This window comes from Anas platyrhynchos, chromosome 29 (assembly GCF_047663525.1).
Source record: "Anas platyrhynchos isolate ZD024472 breed Pekin duck chromosome 29, IASCAAS_PekinDuck_T2T, whole genome shotgun sequence".
Lineage (NCBI taxonomy): Eukaryota > Metazoa > Chordata > Aves > Anseriformes > Anatidae > Anas > Anas platyrhynchos.
The window spans coordinates 3,332,109-3,354,524 of record NC_092615.1 but is presented as its reverse complement, the minus strand read 5'-3'; the positions used below and the strand labels follow the sequence as shown (position 1 = coordinate 3,354,524).

At 46.3% G+C, this 22,416-nt stretch overlaps 1 protein-coding gene across 1 annotated transcript; it reads right to left on the bottom strand.

Annotated features, from left to right (window-relative positions):
- Positions 1 to 369: 369 nt before the first annotated feature.
- LOC139999742 (uncharacterized) lies at positions 370 to 11,407 on the bottom strand. Its single transcript, XM_072029146.1, has 3 exons — positions 10,874 to 11,407; positions 7,433 to 7,602; positions 370 to 496 (listed from the first exon to the last, which is right to left on the bottom strand). The coding sequence occupies exons 1-3, from the start codon at positions 11,368 to 11,370 to the stop codon at positions 432 to 434; spliced, it is 732 nt and encodes a 243-aa protein (XP_071885247.1). The 5' UTR covers positions 11,371 to 11,407; the 3' UTR covers positions 370 to 431.
- Between the last annotated feature and the right edge of the window lie 11,009 nt (positions 11,408 to 22,416).

Here is a 22,416-nt window from a genome sequence, read left to right as displayed (position 1 = left end):
GATACTTTTACTGGACTAATTGACTTAAGTACCTATAAAGGCAATATACGTTTAACTTGCAAATTAACTTCTGTTTACTGGCACGGGAAGTATAGTTTCCAGAACCTGCTTTTGCACACTGGCCTTACAAATTCAGCAAACCACTACAGTAACGTTTTCCAAAACACAAGTTAACCTTCAGTACCACTGTACGTACTGCTAGTGTCCATGGGTACTTCAAACAGCCAACGCCACCTGAACACAAGTGGAAGACCACCCTAACACTGCTCTTACAAGTCCCCAGCCCCCCGCCTCCCCAGCCCCAAAGAAGCTTTTAAGCAATCCTGTTATAGCCGCTAAGCATACACACTCTCTACCTTCCTGACTTCCTTTCGCTCCACGCCACCATACAGTTACATTTGTCATGTAGAAAATCCACAGAAGAAATTCTCTCAAACACTTACCCTTGACTTTCCTTCAGCGTCCATTAAGAGCTCCACGTATGTTACCTCACCAACTACAAATCAGATTCCAGACGACACATATACCAAGGGAGAAAAGCCAAGAAAACAATGGGAATTTAGAACAATCAACAACCGTGTATGGAGCCTCTGCCTTATAAGAAAGCCCAGAAACACTCCATATTCTCTAAACCACAAAACTGGACAATTACAGGTATGCAGTAACATTGTAAGACTTAAACATGTTCTTGATTTTCCTCCACTTCAAAAGCCAGCTATTTCCACAGTACCAATTTCCTCGACCTTTAGTGCTCACTCGTTACTTGAGGCAATCCAAATCCAGGGGGAAGTCTGCAAGAACAAGTTTCCCTCACTTCACGTAGTACACCATTTTGTCTCCACAGTCCAGAACTCAAACAGTTGCTTGCTTTTCTCAGGATTTTTCCTCTGGCACACATCCCAAAAGGGGATCAGACCGGCCCAACACACCAAGAGATCACTCACTGCCTGCTTTTTATTTCAGCAGTTTAGCCTTTAAGTCACAGCAAAATTTAAATCCTTTATTAGGTTCCATATTTTTTAGGTTAGTGTTAAACTGTCGTATTCGCCCTCAAGACAAGAGCCTACAGCAAAAGGCAAAGTGCACTAGGAAACTATATTTGCACCTTTCCTCACAAGACTAGGATTGCTTTTTCCCTAACTGACCACGTAACCATATGATGTACCTCTGGAATACAACTTCTAAAATGGCTGCTGACTTTGAAGGGACTGACATACAGAATTTATTCAGAATAATTGAGGAAAACTCTTTAATACTTTTTTTTCCTCTGGTTTTAAAAGTTCTGGTTTTTAAATTTAAGACAGGCTCCAAGTTACACTATCTGAAAGATGAAAAGAAAGCAGTCTTTGTGGGAAAGAAACAACCAAACCGTAAAAACATAAAAAACAAAGTACTGCCAGCATACCCTAAGCAAGGAACTAGAAGCTCACATTCGATGTAAGGGCCTCACCTCTCTGCAAGGGCCAGAGAGGAGTGCTCAGCTTCATCTCCCACAGGCCCCATCATTTATCAGACACCTAGTGTCATTCCCTAAAGTGAACATCCCACATTTCTTCTAGAAGCTGGAAGAAAAGGAATGCTTGATGAAATGACATTCTCTTTGCATTTCTGATATTGAAAATTATTAAACAATATCAGCATTCCAGCCAGAGAGTAGTTAGCTTGGCAGAATAAGCAGTGAGATCCATTCATGTTTCCATGAGGATACAAAGCATTCAAGACTAGTAGAGGCTAATAAATCCCTTTGAGAGGGCCAGGTGAGATTAGAGTGTTGAATTACTATCTACAACCTGAGCACTATGAGATTATGTACCCATGGGATTGCAGTGAAAGGGGCTGCACTGTAACAGGCATCCTAGCATCATCCTTGGTGGTACATGGGGCCCATATGGCCAGCCCAAATATTCAGCATTACAAGGTCATTCTGAAGCCATCCATCTCAACAGCAGCAGCCAGAGTCCAAACGAACTTTTATCGAGAACAACAAATTCTCAGATTCCCTACAATACAAAAACCATTCCATTTCAGAGACCCCAGAGATTACAGGTTATAAATCCTGTAACTCATTTCTCCCAGTAACATTATTTAGGCTCTGGACTGAGGGCTCTCCTCTCCCAACCACTAATCAAAGCCAGCTACATCTCTTAAAATGCACACAAACATTTCCCAAAAAAAAGTTTGCAATATATTAAATACAATTTAACATATGCAAATTTGACCTCTGAACAAGATTTCCTCAAGTCTACTACACAGGCAATAGTGTAGCACTTTGAAGAGTTTGTCAATTTTGCTCAATACTTCACATTCAAGCCTTAGACACACCTGTATTGAAAACAAAACATATCTTGAAAGGGATGTTTTCCTTTGAAAGGGAATCTGAATTTCCTGTATAGCCAAAACACACAAACACAATAAGGAGGGGGGGAATGACATGTAGAATAGAAGATCAGTATCCAAGACAAGTCCAGATTAAAGAACAACTACAATAAAAGTGCACTTTTCCCCTGAAAAACGCAAGAAGATTCAACAGGACAATTCCTCCAGGAAACGATTGTTTGAGACTGACAAAGGTTTTTTTTTTTTTTTAAAAAAAAAAAGGAACCTACACTGGGTCACATTTTATTTGGTTTCTTTTCAGATCCCAAACCACTATGTCCAAACCTTTGGAGAAAAAAGAAACAGTGATCCATGCAGATTTTCCTTCTGCTAGCAAATAGTTGGCTTGCATCAGGAAAGACACCCCGTATAGCCACAAGTGAAGGAATTTCATTCAAGCACAAGAGATTACTTAACTTTCAAAAAAATAAAACATAAAAAAACGCAGCCTAGTTTTTCTGCTCCAGATGGACCTCAACAGGCTTGAGAGGTTGACCTGTACAAACCTCAAAGTCCAGCGAGGCCAAGTGAAAGGTGCTGCTGCTGGGTCAGGGCAATCCCAAACATGAACAAGCTGGGCAACGAATGGATTGAGAGCAGCCTTCCTGAGAAGCATTTGGGGCTGCTAATTAATAAAAAACTAACCATGAGCCAGCAGTGTGCTCCTGCAGCCCAGAAAGCCAACTGTATCCTTGGCTGCATCGACAAAAGCATGACCTGAAGGTCAAGGGAGGCAATTCTCTCCCTCTGCTCTCATGAGGCACCACCTGCAGCACAAGAAGGACAGGGACACATTACAAGTCCAGAGGAGGGCCACCAAGATGATCAAGGGGCTGGAGCACCTCTTCAAAGATAGGCTGAGGGAGTTGGGGTTGTTCAGCCTGGAGAAGAGAAGGGAGACCTTGTAGCGGCCCTCCCAGTACCTGAAGTGGGCTGCAGGAAAGCTGGGGAGTATTAAAGGCCAGGCTGGATGGGGCTCTGGGCAACCTGATTTAGCAGGAGTTGGAACTAGATGATGTTCAAGGTCCCTTCCAACCATTCTCTGATTCTATAGTTACCAGATCAGCCTCCAAGGGCAGATAAAATTTGCAGAAACTTAGAGCCAGTAGCTCTAAGTTAATGTAAAAGTGATTAAGGAATACGTTCCCCATTGGTGTAAGCATGGGTAATTTTGGTTCTTAAAGACCCCTGGAAGAAAAGGAGAAGTGCAAAGCTCCCTGAATCCACTGAAGGACCACCTGGAAAAGATGGTTAGAACAATTAAAGCAACACAGAAGATACACTCAGATCCCACTACCGTGTTTCAAAGTCTATTAGTATTAAAGCTTTCAATGTAGATAGTCCAATTAAAGTTTAAAGATACTTGCTTAAGATGTTGTTAGCATTCAAGTGATACTGAAAACTCCTCCATCCGTCTTACTAGGAAGCTGACTGTACCACATCTTGCACAAAGCTGCTGCAAAGTGGTGGTGTTCCTGAGCTAAGTACAATTTCTGCTCTAACGAAAAATTATGTAGATTTTCCAAGATGGTAACATTTCCATTAAATTTAACAGCAACAGCAGAAATGCAAGATATACTTAAGAATACACAAGCAACATTTACACTTGAAAGTCCTATTATAAGTTACTGATCTCCACTGATGGTTTCTCAAGACATTTCAGTGAAGCTCCGTACTCAAACACCAGACTTCAATATTTGTGCTCACAACCTAACTCTGGGCAATTAGGTACACAAGTTAATGACTTCACAGTCCTAAATGGCAAAAATTATGCAAAAGCAAGTTAAAAGCTTGCAGTTACTGCAGCTCTTGGCTACTTGTTCTTTTCATTTTATTTTTTTTAAGAACACTCTATGCCCTGTTGTAAAGTCCCACTACATATTTGTATTATCAAACCTTGCTATCTGCAGTCACCATACATGTAAATACATGAAAAAGATACTTTGGTATTCTCACATCCACCTGAAGACTACTGTCAAGGTTTGACATTTGAAAGCAGTCAGGTCTTTCATCATTCTTGAAAAGATATCTTAAAACTACAAATGACTAAAATGCCAAATAGCTAGTTAAACTTTAACTTTTGATTGCAGAAAGCTTTCTGATTTAATCAAAAAGTGAATCAAGCTGAAACATCTTCAGCTAACAAAGCTGCAACTGAGATGCTGAAACAGGTGGCCCTCCAGGAAGAGCTGCGTTCAGGTACCAGAGCAACAGCTGTCAGAACCGAGCTGACAGAAGTGCTCGACAGCACCTGCGTTCAGGTCCAGTAACAAGAGGGCATGAGTTACATCTTTAAGGGGTGACAAAGACACTAACAATTACTCAAGATGGAGAAAGACAGAAGGCACCACATTTAGTTTGGTGGTTGCTTTTCTTCATAGCAAGGTTAAGCTGGGAACGGCTTTGTTTTTTTCCTTGTCTCTGTTCACACGTTCAGATTCTGATATGAAGAGGTAAGCACACCTGTCAGATACCATGTGTATGCTTTAAGTATGAGGTTAAAACCATGTTAATACAAGTAGTCCCTAGGGTGTCCTGAAATCTTTGTGATGTGACAACGGCCACCATGACTGCAACTGCTCCTAGCTTTGCAACAAAGCAGATCCTACAGCTAACATTTCCCCTTGTGTTGTATGCCACCTTGCTACTCTTGTCAGGGAAAAGGTTTAAGATACAAAGTTCTCTATTTCCTAGAAGAATCCATAAATACCTCAAACTCTTTTTTTAATTACATAGTATCACATTACGTATACCAGCTGCCACAAAGTATTTACATTTTGCTTCCCAAAACAGAGCCATTTTGGGGAGGACAGGTTAAGGCCAATATTTAGCACTCAATCACGTTACGTTTACCGTTAGACTCCACTTCCACGCAGAAGAACTGCTGCCTCGTTCTTCTCCTGAAGCCACTTACCAGGTAGCAATGCTGATTACCTCAGTTTAGTAGAACCTTGTGTTTGTCAGCCAATACAAGGGAGTTTCAAACAAGAACATTTTTTAATTTCGTTAATAACTGTGTTATACTGCATACCTGTAATTGAGTTTCACCAACAAGTACACTGAAATGACTAAACCAAGGCATTTCTCTTGAGAGATGTCACCTTTAGATTTCAGATGTACGCATCTGAACAAACCAAGTTGCAGAAATATGAGACCTCAAAGCTAATGTCTCCTAACCCATACTTACTGACACAAAAGAGCCGACGGAGGTGAACTCCTCCTACGTTCGGTAACCTGCTATGCCATTGCTGCTAACAGCTTCCGTCTTTATGACTGCCGAGCAATGCAACAGTCATGAATCACCTACGGTTACCCTTTGCGTACAGATCCATTTCACATGCTCTCAAAGCCTTGAACGTTTGGCCTGTGATTCTTGCACTTACAAACCAAGAATTCTCACGTTTAGGTTTTTCCACAGCCACATTCCTGGTTCTTGGAACTACTATGCCTTATATCAAAAAGCACCGATTCAGCAAGTTCAAGCGCAGCACAAGAGCACCAATTTGGTAGAAGTCTGGGACTAATTAGAATGAATCACAACTACGCAGCAAATCTAAACTGTTATGTTTTAACAAGCAGTCCCAAAAACCAAGAACAATGCGTATTCTCAATACGTAGACAAGCCCTGCAGACAGACTGAAGAGGTTTCAACGTTCCCCTAGGATTATCTGCTGGAATGAGCAGCTGAACAGCAAGGCAGGAAACAATCTCACATCGGACTTTTCCATCCACGTGAACTGGAGAGAAACCACAAGACACTTGGAACGGAATTCAACACAGTACTTAAAATTAGACATCTACACATACAGATACTCCTATTAACCAATGTATCTCGTGTAGCTAAGTGCTAACACAGCTTAGGACAGGGGACCATGCATAATTAGGGTCTGTTAAAGCAGTCTTAAGACTGCAGTTCTTCAGATTACAAGAAACCATCGTTGCATCTCAAGCATCAACGTTTCACAGCCTCTAATTATGGAAGTTTGCCAGGGCTTATAGTCCTGAAGTTCACTACGCAGACTAAGCAGCTCCATTTTGCCTCCACAGACAGACGTTGTAAAACCATTTTGGAAATTTCTTTTTTTTTTCCCCCCCCCGATTCATTAGGCCACAACTTGTGAAGTCACTAACCACCGATCCTTACCAAGTTCAAACACAAGTGAACATTGATCACTGTTATTCAAGACACGTCTGATGGTATGTATTTTAGCAGTGACCCACAAGAGCAATGCTCATACTACTTAGGCCTGACAAGTTTTGAGACATTTTAATGATGGAGAAGCCAAGTATTTTCTTGCCACTCCACTGCACTTCCAAAGTGACTTGAAAACTTGTAGGCTGGGCATCAACTTAAAGAAATAATGCCAAGTGAGCCAAGAAGATGCATTTAGACTTATCACCACCTGAGAATAATCAGCTCAATCTCTTCAGCAAACTAAGAAGGTTCCCATTCACAGGTGTAAGTTAAATACAGGTAGGGATGGAGGAAGACATCATGAACTTGGTTTCCAAAGCCCTACCCACGTTGATTGCACTAAAGCACAAACCTGATTTTTCTTCTTTGCAGGTCACCCTTAAATACATTTTTACTGCTATCCAATTGCAGGATGGATCTTTACGTAAGCACAAATCACTACGAAGTTTAGAAAAACAGCTACATATACATACACCAGATCAACATTGTATGGCTACCTTTATAACCCAAAAGACATGAAAACACTTGAGAAAGTTTTGCTCATGTCAAGACTAAAATCTGGTAAAAGCCTCATTTTTCTTTTTTTTTTTTTTATTATTTTTATTATTTTTCCACCCATAAGACAAATGCTCTTTTTAATCTCTGATGAAACACTATTAAAGATACGCCAACATGCCTATGAAGGAACTATCCATCTGGAAGGCTGCCAGAGCACGGTATTGTGCAACACCAAAAAAGGCTTCGAGACCTTCTGTAAAACTCGTGTCACTAAGTCCACCCAGAACTTCAACTGTTAAGCTTACCAAGTCTGTTACGAGTAAGACGACAGACATCACTTGGTCAGCCCTGGTTGTACATTACCTTTCTCTTTGACCAGGTCTTTCAGAGACTGCCACTTGACATCAAATGGAATATTTGTAATAAAAGCTCTGTATCTTCTAGCAGGGTTAGCATACGGCTCAAAGCGATTTCCTCCTCTCTTGACGCTCTTCTCTTTCCTTTTCTCACTTTGAGTTGGTCGTTCATTTTCACTGCAAACAGATAATTGGACACATTAACCACTCTGGCAGTTGATTAGTGTCGTATCACCTCCTGGAACATGACTTCTTGTGTTCCCAAAAAAAATCAAAACTCACAAACTTTCATCTGTTCATTTATTTGCAAAATAGTAGTAAGAAGACAAGTTGGTACTCATGGTATTAGTGCTACACGCACCACTGCAATGAAGTTCCTAACAGCAGACAACTCAGATCACTAAGACCCACCATTTTCTCCCACGTTTATTTATGCAACGTAACCAAAGGTTTTGGCTGCGGAGGCTAAATCTCTTCAAAGCCAAGCAGGCCTAAGTTCATCTCCTTGTGATGCTCCAGACACACACCCTATTTTCTCTTTAACATACTACACTTTGACATCTTTGCGACCAATAATTCTCTCACCTATCACATTTGTATTTTTGCACTACAAGAATTTCAGTGAAGTGATCCCATATCTAAGCACTCATGTCTGTGACACTCTTTTTAAACCATCTTCCTCCCCCTCAGTTAATACCGTTTGGGAGAGCACAAATTCAAAGTCTGTGCCTTTCAAGCACACTGAATAGTTTTTTTTGTTTGTTTTTACTATTTCAGAACACAAGCTCCAGCAGATTACAATTAACAAATGCAAAGTGAAGACTGTTTTTCAACTAACCTACACCACTATTAGTTAACAATACAAATGCCACTAAATAGCAGTATTCAAATAAACTGCATATAAATATACAAACTGTATATACAAAATAAAATGTATATAAATATACAAATAAAAATTTTTAAAAAATTAAATCACTGAGCAGATACAACAGCCTGGAGGGAAAAAAAAAAAGTATGCAGATGCCTATCGAGTGTGATATTTGAGTGGGTTCCTCGTTTTTACTACAAGGCAACCCATGCTTTTACAGCCACAAACACATTAAAAGCAAACAAAAATATTGTACTTCACAGACACAGCCAGAACTGCTAACAGTATTTGACCTTAGTTATGGCCATCGCGTACCACTTAGACAACAGAAGACAAGTTCTGCACATAACTAGTATTTTGGAAGAGAGGTCTCTAATGAAAAAAAATGTTCTTTAGTCATTTACTGTGTTTAATCAAAAAAAAGGAAATTTTAGGCTTTCCCTCCTTTGTGCTTAAAAAAATAAAAAAAAATTGAGTAATCAAGTAATTAAAAATCCAAAAGCAGATTTAAAACTGGACAATCCTTTTAATACTCGAGCTTCTGTTTAGCTGAAGAAATAACACAAAGTTCAGCAATTGTGTGAAATGCTACACCTAATGAACAGTTTTCTATGGCTATTCCTCAAACCAGAACCATTCAAGCTATCCACAGGTAGAACTGCCGTGTAACTTGCTTCAAAGTCACGGGGTGCGATGCAGAGATCTTTGCAACTCTACGTTTAAAGCTCCCGGGGCAGATTATCACACGTCAAGCTCTCATATACCTATAAAGAATTCAGGCAAGCCATTGTACCCGCTATTAGAGACAAACACTAGTCTAGAAATTTTTCCTTATCACATTTCATGTAACAAAATCCAGCCTGGTCTAAAGAAATAGCAAGGAAACTACTCTGGCTGCATTGTTTCTCTTTCGCAGGACGTCAGACAACAACTGTCCGTGGGCATCCTCCAGCACTAAAAGGAGGACAGGCAGGCACGTGGCCACAGAAATCGCTGTGGTTGCCAAGTACGAGAACAACTGAGCATTTAAAGGCAGTTCTGGACAGCAGGAAGAAGTGAGTTCCCCACATCCTCTCCGTAAATACACCACGCCTGCAGGCATTGCTAAGTTAAAAAAAATGGGAGACAAAATTCCCGCTGTAAATGGGGATGAAATAAATTAGGTTTAGGGAATTAAAAAACAGGAGTGAAATTCCCATCCCAGTAAGGAACAATGGTGAATAACTGTGACCCATTTACAACAAGGCTAATGCAAGAAATACAAAAAAATAACACCCCCATGGCAAAGTGTATAGAAAAAAAATGTATTCAATAAGTTACTTTCATTAGATATTTTATCTTAATTTTCCTTGGGTTCCAAGCTGAAATAATTCAAGGCTACAGAAAGCCTCATCTCAGAGAAATTCCTTTAACCGTATTACCTAGGCACTGCTACTGTGAAACTTCAGCAAGCTTTGAACTGTAACCAGAATCCAAAGACGGGAATATCCTCCAAATACCAAACACCCAACAGGAGGAAGGAGGATGATCTGAAGACCCTTCGCTAGCCTCGACTGACATACTTCTGGCTGCAATTTTTTTCTTCTCTCTCAACTCTTAGTCGGACTGCAGATTTGCAGCACGGTGTAACAGCCGTTAGCAACCAGGAACCTGCCCAATGCCCACTTACGTAGCACAACTCGGAACACCAGGTAAACAAATCTGACCAGAAGTCTAACAGATCACTCCCAGAACACAGCGTTAAAAATGCTGATTCTTAACTACGTAAGATTTCAGGCCTGGGGACAAAAGTTAACTGGAAAAATGCAGTCCTTACTCGGAATTTAAAAAAAAAAAAAAAACCTTCTGCTAACTATAAAACTTCTCAAAATTAGGTTAGTGTTCACATGTGAAAGCAACACGCAGTTCAAATTTTTTCTGCTTATGAACTTCATATTTACAGACCAATAACCATAATCCTTGGAAATTATTACTATTAATATTTCTGTAATATTGCACTTATATCCAACAAACGACCCTTACTTAGGCTCTGGCATCACTTTCAAGTTATCTCTTGGTCTTGAGGCACTGAATTCCGATGCCTCCCTAACCAACTTATTTCTCTGGTAAATCACCGGGGATGAGGCAGCGCCACGCTTTGCTCCAGATACCGCAGCAACGTGAACAACGACAACGGCCTACCACAACTCACCATCCACTGACACAACAGTTAGAAAAAACAGCTCAGAGCTCCAAAACGCCTCCCGCCGGGCGTACTTACACCCTTAGGGAAAGATTTACATTTACTGAGGAAACGTTTCTGTTGGGCCTCAACAAAACCCCCAAAAACCTCGATGATCGACCGCGATCCCGATTCCTTCCGCGTCCAGGCCTCGGAGGCTGCCAGGCGGCCTGCGAGCCTCGGGGCCGCACAGGGAGCCCGGAGCGCGGCCGGGCCCCTTAGGACACGAAGGAAAATCAACAACGGCCACGGGGACGGGGACAAGGACGGGGACAAGGGCGAAGGCGAGGCCCAGGCCCAGGCCCCGCCGCGCGCGCGCGAGGCCCCACAGCCCCCCCCACCCCCTCCCCCCCCATTACCTCTTCACGGGCGCGTCCCCAGCACCCCCCGCCCCGTTGGGCGGTGGCGGGGCGGCGGCCGCTGCCGTCTGCGCCGCCGAAGAAGAAGCCGCAGCCGCCGCCCCCACGGGCGGCTCCTCCATTTTGTTGGCGGCCCCCTCGCCGCCCGCCGCCGCCGCCGCTACCGCCGCCGCCATTTTGCCAGCGCCGAGCCTTTGTGTGGCGAGAGCCCGCCCTGCCGCCCGCGCGCGGGGCATGCCGGGAGGGCCGCCGAGGGGGAGGGGGGGGGGAGCCGCTCCCGGCCCCGCGCCGTCCGCCCGCGCCTGCGCGCGGCGCCGCTGCCCGCGAGGGCCCTGAGAGGCCGGGCCCGGGCCCTGAGGCGCCGCCGCCGGGATCCCGCCGGGCCCCGCGGGGCCGTTACCGCTCTGCGAGCCCCGACCGCGGCCCGAACCGCGAGGTCGGGTCCAAGCCAGCCCCGCTCTGGCCTGCTGGGCCGCGTCGGCCGGCAAACAGCGCATGGCGCCGTCCCCCGCTGCACGGCCCCTCCCTCAGGGCCGCCTCTGGGCTGGGCGGGCTCAGTGCGGGCCGGGAGGCGCGGGGGTGGTGCCGAGAGAGGCGGGAGGGAGGGGGAGCCCCGGAGCCCCCCCCCGACCCCAAACGGGAGCCCGGGCAGAGCCCAAGGGGGGCCGGTGTGTGTAGGGAAGGCGCAGGGTGGCGGGGTTTAGGGGTTGGGGAGGAGATGGAGAAACCATCCCGGGCGATCCCCCCGCGGGGGCAGGGAGTTGTGGAATCGCGTCACGGCGGAGCGAGCCCGGGCGGGCCTTGGGTGTCTCCAGGGAAGGAGGCCCCGCAGCCTGCCTGGGCAGCCCGTCCCAGCGCTTTTTGTCTCAACGGTTTTGTCTCGTGTTTAAGCAGCTCGCACCCATTCCCCTTGTCCTGTCACTGGGTGTCACCGACAAGAGCCTGGCTCCATCCCCCTGGCACTCACCCTTTATATATTTATAATAAGGTCACCCCTCAGTCTCCTCCAAGCTGAAGAGCCCCAGCTTCCTCAGCCCCTCCTCATAAAATACCACGAGGGAGGGCACAAAGAAAGCAGAGACAAGCTCTTGGTGGTGTCTAGGGACAGGACAAGAGGCAGTGGGAACAAAGACAGGAGGTAGCGTTAGCACCAGGAAACATTTCCTCACATGGCAGGAGAGAAACCTGCATCGCTTCCGATGTTGGGAACCTGAGATGGCAGCACGAGGATCACCACAGGCCAAGGCATGTGGCCCAGCCCCCATTCATGGTTCAGCAGCACTGTTCCCTTGCACTTTTACAGGGTATTGCCCTCAATACAGATCCACCTGGCTAATAATGGGTCTGCAATGTTGGACCAAGCCCTGAAAGATCTCCTGGGCAATAAAACCCAATGCTGTTGGCACGTTAACAGGCTTAGAGTTCCTGAGAACAATGTATTTAGGGAACAAAATCAGCACATATTTGAGGAGCTGATGAGGTGGGGGGTGCTTCTGGACCTTGTTCTTACCAGCAGGGATGGGCTTGGTAGGGATGTGAAGGTTGGGAGCAGCTTGAGATCATGAGATGGTGGAGTTCAAGATGGAACATGGTGGAAGAAATAAGGCAAAAAGTAGGATTGCTGTCCTGGGTTTTTCAGAGAGCCAACTTTGAGCTCTTCCAGGACCTACCTGGGGGTATCTCATGGGCTGGGTTGCTAGAAGGTGAGGGTGCTTGTGAGAGCAACATTTAAACAGCACTTCTTCCAAGCTTAGGATCGGTGCATCCCGAAGAGCAGGAAATCAGGGAAAGGGGGCAGGAAACCTGCATGGATGAGCAAGGAGCTCATCGACAAGATCAAAAGGAAGAGGAAGGTCTAGGAAATGTGGAAAAAGGGCCTGGCCTCTTGGGAGGAGTATAGGAGTGTTGTCAGGGCCTGCAGGGATGCGACAAGGAAAGCCAAAGCCCACCTGGCAAAGGAGATGAAGGATAATAAGAAGGTTTTGTTTTCTTTCTTTTTTTTTTTTTTATGTAAACAGTAAAAGGAAAACTGGGGATAATGTGGGTCCCTTGCTGAATGAGGGGAGTGTCCTGGTAACACAGGATGCTGAGAAGGCAGTGATACTGAATGCCTTCTTTCCTTCGGTTTTTCCTTCAAAGACTCTCCCCTGGGACTCCTGGACCCTGGAGGGAGGAGAAAGAGTCTGGGAAATGGAGGGCTCCCCCCTGGTTGGGGAGGGGGTGGTCCGGGAGCGTCTGAGTGGGCTCAGTGCACACAAATCCATGGGTCCCGATGGGATGCATCCGCGTGTGCTGAGGGAGCTGGCAGAGGTGATCGCCAAACCACTCGCCATCATCTTTGAAAGGTCCTGGAGAACAGGAGAGGTGCCTGAGGACTGGAGGACAGCCAATGTCACTCCATTCTTCAAGAAGGGCAGGAAGGAGGATCCGGGAAACTACAGGCCAGTCAGTCTCACCTCTGTCCTGGAAAGGTGTTGAACAGCTTGTTCTGGAGGCCATCTGCAAGCAACTGGAAGAGAAGAAGGTTATGAGGAGTACCCAGCATGGATTCACCAAGGGGAAGTCGTGCTCGACCAACCACATTGCCTTCTCTGATGGCATCACCAGCTGGGTAGGTGAGGGGAGAGCAGTGGATGTCATTTGCCTTGACTTTAGCAAGGTTTTTGATACTGTCTCCCACAACATCCTGCTAGCAAAGCTGCCAAAGTGTGGGATAGAGGAGTGGGCAGTAAGGGGGGCTGAGAACTGGCTGAGCTCAGAGGGTGGTGATCGATGGCACAGAGTCTGGCTGGAGGCCTGTTACTAGTGGTGTTCCCCAGGGTGCTGGGTCCGGTCTTCTTCAACATCTTCATCAATGACCTTGATGAGGGAATAGTGTCTGCCCTCAGCAAGTTGCTGATGACACAAAGCTGGGAAAAGTGGCTGACACGCCAGAAGGCTGTGCTACCATTCAGCGAGACCTGGGAGCTCTGAGGGCCCTGCCAAGCCCTGCAGCTCTGTGACATCCCTTTGTCTCCCACAAATGATGTACCGGGGCTGCAGACAAACATCTACTGTTGTTGCAGATGCCTTAGCTCAAGTATTTATCCTTTTAGCTTGCTGTTTTCTTTATCTGGAGTTGAATTTTGTGCAGCGCTATGTTTGAATTGGTAGCAGTGCTGCCAAAGTGTTTTCAATTAAAACTGATCTGACTGTAATAGTGAATTCACTGAGTGTGGCTTTGTGTAACGACTTGCATTATAAGTTTGTTTTTCTTTTTGTCACAGCTATGAGAAAAGCTCCTTCCAGAGCTGGAGAAGGAATTCATTACACCTCTGCCTCCTCTGAGGAGCCCTGTGAAGCCACGTGATTCTCAGGAGACACACTGAGCGTGCTGGGCTCCTTCCCTGCCTGCCCTTCACGGCCTTACGGATGAGAAATTTCAGGCTGAATGTTTTTCCCTATGAAATACCAAAAGCAACACTGAGAGGCCTGCTTACAGCGTCTCTGTTGGCAATAGCTGCGTACCTCTGCGCTCACCTTCATGACTTCTCCTTACAAACAATGGAAAATGGCTGTTAAGCAGAGTCCTCTCTGATACGGTCTTTTTTTTTATTTCCCCAGCCCAAAACTACCTAAAATCGGTACTAATAAAGCCACCATTATCTGTCCTCGTGCCCACCGCCTGTGCGGGGCCCCCTGCCCGACCCCCTCGCCCACCCCTGCCCCCGGGGTGCTCCCCCTGCGCTGCCCGTGCTCGCCGGGCCCCAAGAGGCGGCCGCGGCTGCTCCGGGGGGGTCTGGGGACCCCCGGCCGGGCCCCCCGGGAAGGCCCCGCCGTGGGGGGGGGGGGGGGGGGGGCTGTAGGCCTCAGAGCGGCCTCGCCCCGCAGCACGCCGGGAATTGTAGTCCTTGGGCTCCGCGCTTCCGATTGGCCGCCTGGCCGTGCGGGGCATGCTGGGAAATGTAGTTTCCCGGCCGGTGCCGCCTGGTGGCGGGAGGCGGCGCTGCGGCCCCGCGCTCCCCCTGCTGGCAGCGCCGCGGGGCCGGGGCCGAAACCAGCAGCACCGGGCGGCCTCGTTCGGGGTTAGGGCCCCTGTGGTGTATTTTGGAGCTCTCCCCTGCTGCCTTGCTGCCGGTTGAGCCTTTGGACCTTGCAGGCGGCCGGGTGTGAAGTGCTTGGAGCTCCCTTCCTGGGGGGCTGTAGCTGGGGGCAGGTTGTGGGGCCTGACGGGGCGCACGCACGCTGTGGGGCTGTGTTTTAATCACCGGGGGTATCAGCCAGGTGTGTAACTGCAGAGGGTTCACAGAGCTTCGTGCACACAAGGGGCTTGGCCGCACGGGAGCCGTGTTCCCGAGAGGCTGAGCGGGGCCAGCTCAGTTACCACAGCGGGGGCACCCTCATCTCGAGAGGAGAGGTCTGGGATCACCCCTGCCAGGGCTGCTGTGCGTTCGTGGCTTCATGGTGGGTTTAGTTACCCTGTTTTGCCTTGCCTTTGGCCGTGTGACAGCTGCCTGCATCTCCTGACACATTGCTGAGGCACGCCAGATGCCAACGGTTCCAGATCCTGGCAGCTCCTGGAACCTGGAGATGCTCGGAGTGCAGGAGCAGGGAGCGTGATGCATCCGTTCGGGACGTTAGGTGAGCAAAGCAGCAGTGCTGGGCTGGGGGATGTGGGTCTGAGACTTGGCTGTATGGGAGGAGAGAAGGGGAGAGGGTACGGACTGCTCTGTGGATCGTCACGTTTGTCTGTTCGTTCTCCTTGGTCTAACCCACGTGGCTTTGGCTCGGCACGGAGGATGGAAGCGTTAAACCTCGATCAGGAAGGTGAGTGGAGAAAAGCTGGCAAAAAGGAACGGGTTTGGGTTTGGTTGTTGGCCCACCTCTGGGTGACTCCTCCTGTCAGGGGATGAAAAGGAAACTTCAGTGTCCTGGTTGGCTTCTGTGGTCCATACTGAGGCTGGATTCTGACCCCTGAGGATTAAGTCAAGGGGCAGATACTGGGGAGGGGGAAATACATCTCATTCCAGGGGCAACACCTTCCTGGCTTTACTACCACGTAGCCAACGCCACCCCCTCCTTGCCTGGTATCTGATTTCAGGATGATTCCCATGTTGTGTCTGGTGCGCATTAACACCAGCACATTGGATATGTTAATGAATATTAACATTCCCTGGATATGTTAATGAATATTAACATTCCCATAATTACCATATTCAGTACAGCATAGATAATTCTCTCCTTCACAGGTAACATTTCCACATCCAGGGTCAGTATTATTGCCCCCTGAATTTCCATCAGTATGAAGAACGAGATACATACCAAGATAAAAACCAGAATACCCTGGGAACACCCTAATTCTATGTAATCCAACTCTTTTTCCCAATTACACATGGTATTCATTTTTTTTTTTCCTAAGAAGATAAAGTTTAGTTTACAACTGTGATTCACACCTCCTCCTATTTTTTAATTTTAAAGGTTCTCCTCTAGGAACAGTCTCTCAGGCCTTAGGATCAACTGATGCCTTCACCTGGGTGTAATGGGAGCACTGAGTCCACCCTTTCTCAGCTGTTCTTGCTGCCATCTCAGCAGTCAGTACCTGGCACAGTGTGTCCCACTCAGGCTGTAGTTTCAGTTTCCTCCACGTTCGTATCAGAACCCAACCTCCTGCTTGGAACGGATGGCTCGGGGCTTCCAAGGGTGGGGTTTGAGCTCACGATCCACGGGTCCTGAGCGCTGACAAAGAAGACTCCAGCCAAACAGGTAGTTTTTAAGAAAAGCATCTTTTGTCTCGAATTGAGGTAATTCATTCCCTTTGCCCAGCTCCGGTGCGGTTTGAATTTGCAGAAGTGCAAAAGGACAGGGCCAAAGCGCCTTCATTCAGGGGAGCCAAGCTTCCAGGATGCTTCCAGGACGTAGTCAATTGCTTCTTTACAGTCTGATCCGCTTCCTTGCTGTCTGATCCGCTTTCCTGTCTGATCCCCGTGAGTTACCCTGCCCCAGGCACATGCAACAATTGCCCTAGTCTCAGCCTGGTGTCCCCAGAGAGTAGCACTCTTATCTCAGCCCCTTCTACCCCCAGAGAGATGGGGGAAGGTGCCCCCAGCTTCTTTCTGTCTTTCTCACCACTCCAGCCCGTCCGCAATAGGTAATAAATGTTATTAATCTCCCTCTGCTAAGTCTGGTTTGCCCGTGACGATAATTGTAGAGTGACCTCCCTGCCCTTATCTCAGCCCCTGAACTCGTTTCATTTATCGGGTGCTCTCAGTGGGAGCAGCTTTCTGAGAAGCCCCCACTCCCCCATTCTGAACTGAACAGCACCCACTCGCTCCTCCTTCCACTCCGGATCCTCCTATTGGAAGTGGGCGGCCTTAAAACATCTCGAAGCCTGTCCTTGCTAGGATTCAGGCTGCAACACAGGCAGCTTCCCTTGCCTGCCATTCCTTTGTCTCTCTTCCTCTCCCTTCCATCCTGGACTCGACTGAAAGTTTTCTCCCTCTATCCCCTGCCCTCTGCCTCACTATCTGGTCCCCTGTGCTGACCATTAGTTTCGCTCCCTGCTTTTCCTTCTCATCCCCCCTTCTGACATAAACCTTCAGGGCCCCCCGCAGGAGGGTCTGCAGTGACTGTTCACCCCATCCTCCCACCTTCTGGAGCTTTGTGCATCTGGCCAGGCTTTAATCACAAAATGAACTTTCAAGAGCCCTTGGGCTACTGGATTCTCAGGATTCATCCCCGACTACTTTCTCCTTCTGACCCCAAGTCTCTCATATGATTTCTGTGTCGTGGCGTGTTATTATCCCCATTGGATAAGCGGATATTTCAGCTCTGTCAGAATTAGTCCTGGGCTGGGGGGGTTGGTTCTTTTCCCATTCTTGCATAGGGTCACAGAACCTATTTGTCCTTGCCTCCCTGGGACCTCCCTAAGAGGATAGGTAGGAGTGTTAGTGCTGGGAGCAGAGGGGAAGGTGACATTCTCAGTATCTCTTCTACCTTGTTCTAATTCTTACCAGAGCCCAAGGTGCTCTCCTTCTCTAGGCAGAGGGTTAATTGCAGCCCCATCTCCCTTCCTGGAGCAGCTGCTGCTGCCACCAGTGCAATATTAGGGCTACAGGGAGGGGGTAAATTATCCAAGGGTTTCCCATTGACCCGTCCTTTTCTCTGACTCCTCTTTCTCCTGGTCCTGACCCTTTTTCAGTAAAAACTGACTTACCCCCTGCACCCAGCATGCAGCACAATTTGACTCCTCTGAGACAGGAGTCTTCTTGTTTACATATAAATTTAAAGCCTGATTTTTCATCGTACCCATATTTCAGCCAAAATCCTGCTGTTTCCTTAATTGGTTCCTTTGTCCAGATCAATACACAGTATTTAACCGTTTTCTTTTTATCATTTCCTCTAATTTTGGTATTATTTTTCCACTTTCTTACCATTCTTCCAGAAGGACTGTTGGTAGGCACTGCCCCGGGATATCTCCCTGTTCCCTGAAACCCTCATTGCCCATTTTTCCTAGCCCTTGCCAGTGTGCTACAGAATTTTGCCTCCTGCAGGGTACCACACACTGACGTTCCAGTTCTAGAAAATGGGGGTGTATTGCCGAGCACTTTACCGTGCACAGGGTACCATACACTTAGGGGTTAACCAGATTCCCTGGTGTACTGCTAGATTTCCCCAATTTCCACATTTCTCTTCCTTTCTCACCTTTACCTTTCACTTCTTCTGTCCCTGGCCTTGCCCCTCATGGAGCTGCAGAACCACACGTCGGGTCTCCACGCTCACTTTGTACAGAGGGGTACGTCTCAATCACGTTACATGAGAGTCTTACCTGACCCCAAAGGCAATAATTAATATTTCTTACCTCGGTCTGTGCAGTTACCAGGTCAATTCTCAAAACTGGAGTGCCCGCCTTCCTTACTTCCCTAACTCTTCACTGATCCTGCCTTCACAACCAGTCTCAGTTCCTTCGTCAGCTCTCTGCATCACCAAGGCACAGGACCGCTGAAATCAGCGGGGACACCTTCCTGCTGCAGTGCTAATGGGGCTCCCCAGAAGGCAACAGGATCCCGGACAAGCCCCCAGTTTGTGAAAAACACTCCATAGCCAAGAGCACAGCCTCATACATATCTCCATGAAGCAGCATTTTCATTTGTGACTGCAATAGCAGGCATCCTGCAAGCAGGAGCACGCAGCAAAAGTCTGTCATAACCTTATATTTCCCATTACCCAGTGCTTGATTCCTCCCCTGGTTCCTCACTGGCTGAGTACTACAGGGTCACAAACTACTCAACACTTATTACTATCCCACATATGTACAATTTCATTTGACCAACCATTAATTTCTCCTTTTCCTGTTTTTTTTTTTCCCTTCTTCTCTCATGTGACTTTTTGTTTTTTACTGATTTCGCACTGCTCGTCCTGTTTTTCTTAGTTACCATCCTTATTTTGGGACAGTGGGGCCTTCCCCTTATCTGTGTACTCCCCACAGCTACGCCACTGTCATGCCTGCACAGTCACTTTTGAATTCTCAAGGTTAGTGGAATTTCCCACTGCTAAAACACGTTCTATTGCAAAAACACTACTTTGCTTCTCACGAGTCTACCAAAAGGCTTCCGTTGTGACCTCTGGGAGAATTTGGCGATGTAGGTGTTGGGTTAGAGTCATAATTAGTATTTGGGTTACAGTTAGGGTTAGGGTTTGGAGAGAGAGAGTGCGCAGAGTCCTGTTGTGTGTGGGGTTCCATAAAGGCTGCCCAAGGAAGTTCAGGTCTACCAAACGGCTTCCCTTGTTGGCACTACTTCACAGGAGAATCTGGCGACGTAGGTATTGGATTAGGGTCATAATTAGGGTTAGGGGAGCAGCCAACCCAGTGCTCCACCTCTGCCTCCCCCACGGGACTTACAGACTTCCTGCCACTAATGGCAGCGGTGGGATCAGCAGCAGCAGTGGCAGAAAATATCACCTCTGACGGTGGCAGCCTGAAAGACAGCCAGCTTATCACTGGGACAAGATGCCGGCTAGTTAGGCATTACCGTATTTAAGCCTCTTATTCTACTAGCCTAATTTTATTTTTTTTTTTACTATTAGCTGTCCTAGCTATTAGCAGTTAACAATTACTGTGTCACTTCTTACTTTCTCTCACCGTGTCTTTTTGAAAAGTAAAAGCCTGTCTTCTTCCAGAGTTTTTGCACTGTTGAGACGTGTGTGGTCTCCAAAGGCTTGGAGAAAGGCTTTCCTAGCAAACCCGACCAACTCAGCATTCTGTGAAGAATAAATAAAGCTGTAATTTAAAAATTCACAAGTGAAGATTACTCTCATTCCTTTGACTGTTCTCTCACCAGCTGGCAGGCTGTCTCATCTAGCCACTGCCCACCCCCTGCCTCTAACTAAAGCATTAAGGAACCTTGGCATAACCTTGTTCATACCATAAGCAATGTCTTATGATTAGGGAAGGATTTGAAGCCAGAATTAAAGGTTTAGAATAAATGAGTCACATCCTGCAACAGAGAGGTCAATGGATATACAAAAACTAAACTAGCTCGGGGAAACAACATGAGTGCTCCACGAGCGTTAAATTGTCTTGTCAAATTTATCTTCGTTTCAACAGAGATTAATATTAAACTTTTAGCAAACATCAGTATTCTAAAAATAAAGAGAGGGAACATTTTCTATCTTTGATGGAAAACCTCTGCTGAATGGTATTTGTAGTAGTGAAGTGTCAAGCAGATAACCTATCTGCTGGATAAACAAGCACACAAAAAAAGGAAGTTTCAGATCAACGCATAACTCACCGAGAAACGTGGCTAACATAGCTTGCTAAAAAAAGAATGTATGAACACTTGGCATTTGCATAGACGTTTTTACAGGTTGGGTAAAGTTTGTTGTAGCTGGTAAGTGTAACTGTCACCATCCATTTCAGACAGTTTTGTGTAAGAGGTCTTTGGGGTTCTTACGAAGCAGACAGCTGAAATGCCTGAGATCTCCAAACACAGGCAGACACATGCCGCCTCCTAAAACAACAGCAAATCTGGGGCCACTCAGGAATCTGAGAATTTGAGCTATGTGGGTGAAAATGATTTCACTGGATGCTTTGTGCATGATTATGAATACAGGTGATAGAAAAACGTAGAGAAGTGGCTTAAAAACAGCTTCGGGAAAAGCCAGACACATTCCTGGGAGCACTGAGGGACCACAAAGAAAAGGCTTTAAAAAATGAGCTCTTACATTGGGTGCTCAGAGAACAAGATTTGGAACTGTGAGGAAAAATAATAATAATAAAAAAGCCTTCTTGAAATTTGGTTTTCAGAAAAAACAGAGCTTTGACTTTCTTAATGGAGATAGTGGAACTTAACTGTTGCGGATTTCACTGATCCCAAACAAGTCAGCCAAATACTAAAACCAGCTGCTGCTAGCTGCTGTAACTTACTATTTTTTTTTTCTACCTATACTATAACTGTTTTGTTTCTTTTGATCTTAGGCCAAATATTGATTTTTCAACTAAAAAAAAAAAAAAAAGTTCTGTTTCTGAAGCACGTGCATATCAGTAAGGACACCAGGGCAGAATACAATTTTCACTCACCTAGAGGCTGGCACATTCCAAAAATATTTGAATTAGCAGAACTCCAACGTAAAGAAGACCAGATCAAAGCAAGCTGACACCAGTATCCCCACCTAACTTTTACACAACTGCCAAGGCTCCCAGTTTTTGCCTAGCACACAAGGCCAAATGTGGTAAAATATAAACTAATATAGCACAGTTTGCTTTTTTAACCAAGACATTTTCCTAGCTCGTGGACAGAAGGAGAAACACAGTGAAGGGCATGAAAAAATTGAGCACAGAGCTAACCTTAAGCCAAATTTTCAGTTGGTGTAAATTGTCATTGCTCTGCTTCAGCACACAATGACAACTGACGCCAGCTGAGACTCTGGTGACTCAGTTTGGTGACTCCCCACTGCAAAGGCTGTGATGGGCAGCTGCTGGAAATCCAACTTCCCCGACAGGCACGTCTCATTCATGTTCAGGAATTCCAGATCTGAGTTTCTCAGAAGCGAACATTTTACATAGCTACCTTGGTAGTGATAATAAAAGTATAACTTGCAGGTGAAGTCTCCAGGAGGAATCCAATAGTATGCTAATGTAGGCAATATATAAGAATTACAGTGGAAACACTGGCTGAGGTCTATTTGTTAAATCCATAGAATTAATACAGCATAAGAGACTGGAAAAAAACACCTTGCATTATCCTGTTCATAAATTTACCAGGCTCTCTCTTAATAATAAATAAATGAATAATGATAATGATAATATTGTTTTTTAGCTCCAATACCTTCACTGAAAGACTTCCAGAATCTGATGCCTCTGCAGTTACTGATTTTTTGCCCATATTTATTCACGATCAGCTCATTTTTATCAAAGCACTAGGCCTTGACCTTATGGCTAATGAACATAATTTAGTCATTAAGGCAGGCAAGGTTTGTAGGGAGAAGTAACATCATTCATTGGATCAACAGCTATAGTTGGGGAGCTGCAAACAAGTTTTTTTGGCCATAAGCCTTTCTTCGGTCCT